Here is a 10,065-nt window from a genome sequence, read left to right as displayed (position 1 = left end):
CTCCAGTCTGAAAAACAACCCTCCACCACCACCCTCTGTCTTCTACCTTTGAGCCAGTTCTATATACAAATGGCTAGTTCTCCCTGTATTCCATGAGATCTAACCTTGCTAATCAGTCTCCCATGGGGAACCTTGTCGAACACCTTACTGAAGTCCATATAGGTCATATCTACCGCTCTGCCCTCACAAATCCTCTTTGTTACTTCTTCAAGAAACTCAATCAAGTTTGTGAGACATGATTTCCCACACACAAAGCCATGTTGACTATTGTCATGGAAATTAAGTTGACCCGACTCAAATGCTACCAAGAACAAAGAAAAAGTTTATTTTGAAACTCTGCAGAGCTGACCCAATACATTGGCTTGGCAAGATGCTGCATGTAAGGGGTGCCTGAATAGCTTTCACATATTGCCTTTATACTAAACTTCGCTTACTCTTATCACATTTCAAGGCCAAGAGCTGGGAACATTTGAGCTCCTTTCCACGCATGGAGTTGTTTTTCTCATTCCTTGACTGTTGATATGATAGTGACTGTCCTTGTGAGGCTACTGTGAGTCTGGTTATATTTTTCCTGACTCTGCTTTTCTGACTGCCTGCAAGACTTTTCGAAGTATTCTTTTATAGATTTCACAATTAGTATTAATTTTCCATTACACTATCCCTAATCAATCTTTGCCATTCCAAATACATGTACATACTGTCCCTCAGGATTCCCTCCACCAACTTGCCCACCACTAACGTCAGGCTCACAGGAGTCTATAATTGCCTGGCTTGTCATTACCTTCTTAAATGGTGATACCATGTTAGCCAACCTCCAGTCTTCCTACAGCTCACCTGTAGCTATCGATGATACAAATATCTCAGCAAGAGGTCCTGTAATCACTTCCCTAGCTTCCCACAGAGTTCTAGGGTACACCTGATCAGGTCCTGGGGATTTATCCACCTTTATGCGTTTCAAGACATCTGGCTCTTCCTCCTCTGTAATATGGACATTTTTCAACATGTCACCATCTATTTTCCTGCAATCTATATCTTCCATGTCCTTTTCCACAGTAAACACACTGATGCAAAATATTCATTTTGTATCTCCCCCATTTTCTGCGGCTCCATACAAAGGCCGCCTTGCTGATTTTTGAGGGCCCTATTCTCTCCCTAGTTACCTTTTTATCCTTGATGTATTTGTAAAAACCTTTTGGATTCTCCTTAACTCCATTTGCCAAAGCTATCTCATGTCCACTTTTTGCCCTCCTGATTTCGCTCTTAAGTATACTCCTACTGCCTTTATACTCTTCACTCGATCTATCCTGTCTATGCCTGACATATGCTTCCTTCTTTTTCTTAACCAAACCCTCAATTTCTTTAGACATCCAGCATTCCCTATACCTACCAGCCTTTCCTTTCACCCCAACAGGAATGTACTTTCTCTGGATTCTCGTTATCTCATTTCTGAAGGCTTCCCATTTTCCAGCCATCCATTTACCTGCAAACATCTGCCCCCAATCAGCTTTTGAAAGTTCTTTCCTAATACCATCAAAATTGGCCTTTCTCCAATCCCCCACAGCCCTTCACATCAAGGGGCATCTCCTATTGCATCTTCCCCAACATAACCCCACTCCCCAAATCTGGAATTATTTTCCTCCACCACAAACCCTCCAACCTCCTTCCTAAAGCATCACCCATTACAGTTCTGTGGTCATTTCTCCCTCTTCATGGGAAGAAAGAGTGATCCATGTAAGAAGGAAAGTACATCCCTCTCAGGGTCTTGTCTGTCTGCCTCTTCCCCTGCACCATTCCCTCCTCCAATCCTTCTTTTTCCATCCATTTTGTACCCTCCTTACCTCATAATTTCTCCCTATCACCATTTCTTCCCTTTTGCTATTTTCCTTCTCCCTATTCTTGCCTTCCTCTCATACCTCTTCCCTTCCATTCACCTTTGACAGTTTAACTTTGTTATAACTGCTAACGTTGACCTCAAGAAATTTCTTGACCACACACCTGCCCATAGAAGCAGAACTGAGTTGAAACTAGATAGTTAATAGAGAATCGCAAGTAATACATCAGTCTTAGGTTTCAAGTGATCACCAAATCACTTGAGTGTCTCAAATGTCCTGCAGTTTGAGATGTTACTTGAATCCCTCCTTTAGATAATGGCATAAGAAGCTGTTCTCACTTACTCACAATTGAATATTAAACTTAACGATGTTCTATTGCACATTTTAGTGAATGCACTATAAAGTTATTATCGCTATTAATCCTCTTGTATAAATGGCCTCTTGTGTCATTGACTTTGAGGTCAGCTGCAGTCCTTGCTGACAGATTTCCCACTCGATTGTAGCCAGTATATATCAGAAACAAATTAGAGGGTTTAATCTAACGTTGAGCCTCAAGTGACTGTTCATTGCCATCTAATAACGCTCTAATGTCATTATTTTATCTTGACTTCAGACAGTTTTTTAAAAATTAAATATTGACATAAATTTAGATGGCAGTGTAGATTAATGCATAAAATTACTAAGGAATATTGATAAATTAGAGAAATGGGCAAATGGATTTCAGTAGATTTCAGTGTGAATTTATCCAAAAAGGATAGATTGAAGTACTTTCTAGAAGGTCTGAAGCTAAATACAGTGGATGTCCAAAGAGACTTGGGGGGAGGCGGGGTGCATGGAGAGGGTAGAGGGGTTCAGGTACATAGATCTTTAAAATGCCATTGTGAACAAAAGCTGAAAATAATCAGTGGAATCCTGGCTGTTTAATTGAGAGAAATGGGTAGGAGGATGCAGAAGTTATGCTGTGGCTATACAAAACATTGGTCAAGTCCCAACTAGAGTACTGTGAGCAGATCTGGACTCTACACCTTAGGAAAGATATGTTGGCCCTGGCGGGAGTACAACATAGAATTACAAGTGTGATACCTAGACTTCAGGGATTGTATTACGAGGAGGGATTATACAAATTAGACCTGTTTTCGCTATAATTTATAAAGTTAAGGAGCGATTTGATCAGTCTTCAAGATATTAATAGGAACAGACAGGGTAAATAAATATAAAGTGTTCCTACTGGCTGGATATTTTGGAACTAGGGGCCATAGTCTGAGGATTAGGGTGAGACCATTGAGAAGAGATTTTCTTGAGCCATTTCTACACACAAAGCAAGTTAGATATTTGGAACTCTCTTTCATGAATGGTGGTTGATGCAAGATCAGTTGTTAATTTTATATCTGAGGTGGATCCATTTTTGTTAAGCAAAGGTATTAAGGGATATGGGCCAAAGGCAGGTTTATGGAGGTAGGCCACAAGTCAGCCACAATCTCATTAAATGGAAGAACAAGCTCAAGGGGCTGAATGTCTTCCTGCTGTTCCGAGAAAAGTTGTTGTGATCAACTAATTCAAGAAATGTTGTTCCAAATAGGATCAAAAACTCATTCACTTTGATTAGTTTGCAACAAACTAAAAGATCATTAGAATTTCCATCTTTCAATTTAAGTGTACATATTCTCCCTTTTTAATTAGAGGACTATAGAAAGCTATGTGGACAAAAGAATGGGGAATGTATATGGACCTCAAGCTGGAAAGAAAATGACTGTGTTTATAGATGATATAAACATGCCTATTATCAACAAGTGGGGTGATCAGGTAAATACAACTGCTCAGTTCATTTATTTACTTATTGACTTAGTTCATATCAGATTGTCATTATCTTGTTGACTGTATCTAACGAGACTACACTTTAGATTAGATTAGATTAGATTACTTACAGTGTGGAAACAGGCTCAGTTCATTTATTTACTTATTGACTTAGTTCATATCAGATTGTCATTATCTTGTTGACTGTATCTAACGAGACTACACTTGTAAATATGAAGAATGTATTTTACAATATATAATTCCAGGTGGCCAAGAAGGTGTAAAATTGGCAGTATTGTCTAACCATTGCATCTTTTTTAGCATGAGCTAGGCCATTAGCTTAAGGAAAACATCACCTTGTTAAATTTTCTGAGTGTTAATTTCTAAAACAATAGAGTCTGGAGAGGTTGGAGAGCAAATATACATATGATTGTATACTAAGGTTCTCAACCATCTAGTACTTCTCTAAGTCTCCAGGAATCAATGATTAACCTTCAGGGTACTTTTGCAGGTGACCTGGAACAAGGTAGTTTGGCTTTTCAAAAATCCATGTCTTTATTTTCTTGTAGTGCAGTTCTTTGCTAGATATAAAAATATTGACAATGGGAAATTTTTTTTTGATTGTCAAGATTTATCCATTAGAGCAATGAAGACTTTCCTCACTTTCCGATTAGTGCAGAAAGGCAGTTCACTGCAAGAATGAACTATAGGATGAGCAATGATAGGAGTGTGAGGGCAGGAAAGTAATAATTAGGAGGATATCATTGGCCGGTTTTCCGCTATTGAGGCTGGTAGCTTGAGTTGGGACATTTTATGACTCAGCACGTCCACCATGGTAGGTGTGGGGGAGAGGAGAATGTGGAGAATGGGTTGCTCATTTTATATTTTCAGCACTCCAATATTGATATGGAGTGCTTTTTCTTTTAGAAGAAGCCAAAGTCACAGATAGCATTAGGACACTATGTCAATAGTGTTTATGATACACCGATAAGGATTGAGGAAAATAATTCAGCCTGATGAAACCAGAAAATATGGATTGCTCTCTTGAAAATTTAACCAGTAAAAATTGGAATTATAAGTCTGATGGCATGAACTTTGAAACTAAATATATCAAGGGCCACCAAATGCTACTTATTTTTCACAATGTTAAACTGGTAAAATAAATTTTCAACTTTGAATTTTCTTAATGTGTTTTGATATACTGGTGCATGATTATGTGACAGTTCACTAGTTACAACTAACTGTACTGAATTTTCAACAATGTAAAATGATGAGACTGCATCTTCCTGCAGTTCTGGTACTGGCACTTTCTACAATGAGAGTTGGTTGGGACAATCCGCTGACAGGAAAGTATGAGTAACATATTGTTTTGTTATGATTTAAGGTAACCAATGAGATTTTAAGGCAGTTGATAGAACAGAAAGGCTTCTATAATCTGGAGAAGCCAGGAGAGTTTACACACATTGTGGACATCCAGTTTATTGCTGCAATGATCCACCCTGGTGGTGGACGGAATGACATTCCTCAAAGACTGAAGAGACATTTCTCGATTTTTAACTGTACGTTGTATTCTAATATCTCCATTGACAAAGTCTTTGGTAAGTCAAACTTTATGGGTATGTAATTCTTAACCAATTATTTCTTTTTGCAAATTGGTATCATTATAATTTACAGATTGCAATTGTCACCCTTAATATAAAATTTGCAGTAAATTTTATGCACAGTAGGGTGTAGAAATATAATTAGTGGCCATAGATTTAACGTTGTGGCCAGTATTTCTAAAACTTATGTTTGGTTAGGCAATGCGATATTTAGGAAAAGCTTGGGAATAATTGTTTTGGCACAAAAATGTTACAAAAGAAAAGTAGATTGATTTATGTAATTACATAAGATTTTCTCTTCTATGTCATTATTTTCTAATGGCTTCAGGTGTGATTGGAGTGGGTCATTTCTGCAAGCAGCGAGGATTTACTGAAGAGGTGGTAGGCTTAGCAGCTCAGCTTGTTCCCATCACGCGGAAATTGTGGCAAATTGTCAAAGCTAAAATGCTTCCAACACCAGCCAAGTTTCATTATGTGTTTAATTTACGCGATCTCTCCAGAATTTGGCAGGGCATGCTCAACGCCACTGCGGAAGTCATTTGTTACAAAGAGGTACTCGTTCTGTAATAATGATGATGATTGTATTTCAAAGGTAATTTATTAGTTGTAAATGACTATAAGGGGACATGATAAGACATTTTATAAGTGTAACCTCTTTCTGTACAATCCCCGCTTTCAAATAACAGCGCTGTACTTCATTACATTTCCTTTAGTTTGCACATCTCATAGCCTTCATATTTTCTGCCCAGCTTTACTACATTATATATAAGCATGTTTGGGTATGGAGACCTGGGCACTACGGTTCATTTTATCTCTTGTCCAAGTTAATAAATCATTCTACAAAATACCATGGATGCTGGAAATCTGAAATGATAGTAAAGAACACTGTAGTCACCTATGGAGAGAAAGAAACATTTAATGTTTCTGGTTGAATATCTTATGTCACAACTAACAACCAAACTGTAACAGATTATGAGCACGTGCAAAGGCAGGAAATGGGAATGGGGAAAGGGAACACAAGAGATCTGTTTGAAGATGGAAGGCAGGTGAGATTAACTAACAAAAGGGATCATGGTACAAGGCAATAGAAGACAGCAATAGGATATGTGAAGAAACAAAAAAATGGATCTAAAGGGGGTGAAAAATCATCATCAACATCTGTTATCTGAAAAGATAAGTAAAAAAGTTATTATCTGAAATTATTGAGTTCATTGTTGAGCCTAGAAAACTGTAAAGTGTCTAATTGAAGAGGTGCTGTTTCTCAAGTTCATGTTAAGTTTCATTGCAATAGTTTTGGAGGCCAAGTCTTGAGAGGTCAAGGTACAAATTTGTTGGAGGATTTGAATTACAGATGACCAGAAACCATAATCAAACTAGCTGACAGAACAGAAATGTTCTCACAAAGTAGTCAACCAATTACTTCCACAATGTAGAGGGGATTAGTGGGCAATAGGCATAGTAAAATTGAAAGAAGCACAAGTAAATCAGTTCTTCAACTCGAAATAAACTCCGTGATTGAAAAATGTACTTTTCTCACCAGTAGTATTCAAGTGCTGACCCCACTCTTGACTGTCTGTGAGAAAACAAGCACTGTAAAGCCCAAGTTTGTGTGTCATCTTAAAAATGTATTATGGCTAGAGAGCATGAAGAGAAATTTCAATGAAACTTTTCCAAGATGGAGGAGGGGAAAAATATCTGGTTGTGACAGCTGCTCCTTTTTTTGAGGCAGTTTGGGTGCGGGAGGTGATTTTCTCGAATTCCAGGAGCACCAATTACTGTTTTATATGCTGTTGCATTGTTTTGGAACTTTGGAAAAAAAAGTCAAAACAACAGCAGTTTTAAAAGGGACAAGAACAGACAAAGGAAGCACATGCTGAGGTCAGTGCAGGAGAGAGAAAGAGAGAGAAACTGACATAGCAGTGAACCTGCACAGTTACTGCCTTTGCTGTTTGAATTCATGTATCGCTGGACATTGGAGCATGCCTGGGAAAATTAGCAAACAGTGAAATTCACAACTGATCTTGGAGCACAGAATGAGATAAGTTCATTGTTTTAAGTGGCCGACAGAAAGTCTGCAGTAGTGAGTAGAGTGGGTTCTTTCTTGATTATATGTTTTTGAGATATGTCTCTTGATTAAACTTAAAATATAAGCCGTAAGAATTAATCTAACCTGGGGCAGTGTTTTAAAGAGGAATAAGACGGTGTTAATTTCTGGGAATTTAAAGAGAGTTTAAGGGTTACTGCAGATTATATCTGCAATAAATGCTGTTGGTTGCAAATCTTATCAGATTGAATGGATCGGTTGGAGAGACAGTTAGAAGCAATGAGGAATTTGCAACAGCAAGGGGATGTGATGGATGGCAGTTATAGGAAGGGGGGAAAGTCTCAGATACAGTCACATAGATGGGCTAACTCCAGGAAAGGTGAGAGAGGTGGGCACCTTGTGCAGGTGTGTTCTGTGGCTATCCCCATTTCAAACAAGTATGCTATTTTAGAAAATGTAGGGTGTGATGGATTCTCAGGGGAACATAGCACGAACAGCCACGTTTCTGGTATTGAGACTGGCTCTAAAGCAACAAGGGGTACATCGGCTTCCAAGAGATCAATTGTATTGGGGGATTCTGTAGTCTGAGGTACAGACAGACATTTCTGTGGCCAGCAGAGAAAAAGCAGAATGGTGTGTTGCTTCCCTGGTGCCAGGATCAAGGATGTCTCAGAGAGGGTGCAGAATGTTCTCACGGGGGAAAGGGGCCAGCAAGAGGTCATTGTCCACATTGGAACCAATGACATTGGAAGGGAAAAGGTTGAGATTCTGAAGGGTGATTACATAGAGTTAGGCAGGAATTTAAAAAGGAGGTCCTCGAGAGTAGTAATATCTGGATTACTCCCAGTGCTACGAGCTAGTGAGGGCAGGAATAGGAGGATAGAGCAGATGAATGCATGGCTGAGGAGCTGGTGTATGGGAGAAGGATTCACATTTTTGGATCATTGGAATCTCTTTTGGGGTAAAAGTGATCTGTACAAGAAAAATGGATTGCACCTAAATTGGACTAATATACTGGCAGGGAGTTTTGCGAGAGTTGCTCGGGATGATTTAAGGTGGGGGGGTGGGTCCCAGGGAGATAGTGAGGAAAGAGATCTATCTGAGACTGGTACAGTTGAGAACAGAAGTGAGTCAAACAGTCAGGGCAGGCAGGGACAAGGTAGGACTAATAAATTAAACTACATTTACTTCAATGCAAGGGGCCTAACAGGGAAGGCAGATGAACTCCGGGCATGGTTAGGAACATGGGACTGGGATATCATAGCAATTACAGAAACATGGCTCAGGGATGGGCAGGACTGGCAGCTTAATGTTCCAGGATACAAATGTTACAGGAAGGACAGAAAGGGAGCAAGAGAGGAGGGGGAGTGGCGTTTTTGATAAGGGATTGCATTATAGCTGTGCTGAGGGAGGATACTCCCGGAAATACATCCAGGGAAGTTATTTGGGTGGAACTGAGAAATAAAAAAGGGATGATCACCTTATTGGGATTGTATTATAGAGCCCCTAATAGTCAGAGGGAAATTGAGAAACAAACTTGTAAGGAGATCTCAGCTATCTGTAAGAATAATAGGGTAGTTATGGTAGGGGATTTTAACTTTCCAAACAGAGACTGGGACTGCCATAGTGTTAAAGGTTTAGATGGAGAGAAATTTGTTAAGTGTGTACAAGAACATTTTCGAATTCAGCTTGTGGATGTACCTACTAGAGAAGGTGCAAAACTTGACCTACTCTTTGGAAATAAGGCAGGGCAGGTGACTGAGGTGTCAGTGGGGGAGCACTTTGGGGCCAGCAACCATAATTCCATTAGATTTAAAATAGTGATGGAAAAGGATAGACCAGATCTAAAAGTTGAAGTTCTAAATTGGAGAAAGGCTAATTTTGACGGTATTAGGCAAGAACTTTCAAAAGCTGATTGGGGGCAGATGTTCGCAGGTAAAGGGATGTCTGGAAAATGGGAAACCTTTAGAAATGAGATAGCGAGAGTCCAGAGAAAGTATATTCCTGTTAGGGTGAAAGTAAAGGCTGGTAGGTGTAGGGAATACTGAATGACTAAAGAAATTGAGGGTTTGGTTAAGAAAAAGAAGGAAGCATATGTAAGGTATAGACAGGATAGATCGACTGAATCCTTAGAAGTGTATAAAGGCAGTAAGAGTATAGTTAAGAGGGAAATTAAGAGGACAAAAAGGGGACATGAGATAGCTTTTTCAAATAGAATTATGGAGAATCCAAAGGGTGTTTACCAATACATGAAGGATAAAAGAATAACTAGGGAGAGAGTAGGGCCCCTCAAAAATCAGCAAGGCGGCCTTTGTGTGGAGCCACAGAAAATGGAGGATATCCCCAGAACCTGATCAGGTGTACACTAGATCTCTGTGGGAATGTAGAGAAGTGATTGCTGGGCCTCTTGCTGAGATATTTGTATCATCGATAGTCACAGATGAGGTGCCGGAAGACTGGAGGTTGGCTAACGTGGTGCCACTGTTTAAGAAGGGTGGTAAGGGCAAGCCAGGGAACTATAGATCAGTGAGCCTGATGTTGGTGGTGGGCAAGTTGTTGGAGGGAATCCTGAGGGACAGGATGTACATGTATTTGGAAAGGCAAGGCCTGATTAGAGATAGTCAACATGGCTTTATGCGTGGGAAATCATGTCTCACAAAATTGGTTGACTTTTTTGAAGAAGTAACAAAGAGGATTGATGAGGGCAGAGGGATAGATGTGATCTATATGGACTTCAGTAAGGCGTTCGATAAGGTTCCCCATGGGAGACTGATTAGCAAGGTTAGATCTCACG

General features: G+C 39.6%; 1 protein-coding gene across 1 annotated transcript in view; it reads left to right on the top strand.

Annotated features, from left to right (window-relative positions):
• LOC122558738 (dynein axonemal heavy chain 5-like) overlaps positions 1–10,065 on the top strand; it is a 274,642-nt gene that overhangs the window by 156,694 nt on the left and 107,883 nt on the right. Inside the window, exons 49-51 of the mRNA XM_043707530.1 lie at positions 3,513–3,635; positions 5,011–5,224; positions 5,556–5,779. Coding sequence (XP_043563465.1) covers positions 3,513–3,635; positions 5,011–5,224; positions 5,556–5,779 — 561 coding nt within the window. The remainder of the gene's footprint in view (positions 1–3,512; positions 3,636–5,010; positions 5,225–5,555; positions 5,780–10,065) is intronic.

Source organism: Chiloscyllium plagiosum, chromosome 17 (genome assembly GCF_004010195.1).
Source record: "Chiloscyllium plagiosum isolate BGI_BamShark_2017 chromosome 17, ASM401019v2, whole genome shotgun sequence".
Classification (NCBI taxonomy): Eukaryota; Metazoa; Chordata; class Chondrichthyes; order Orectolobiformes; family Hemiscylliidae; genus Chiloscyllium; species Chiloscyllium plagiosum.
The sequence above is the reverse complement of the archived record's forward strand: the minus strand, read 5'-3'. Positions and strand labels throughout refer to the sequence as shown.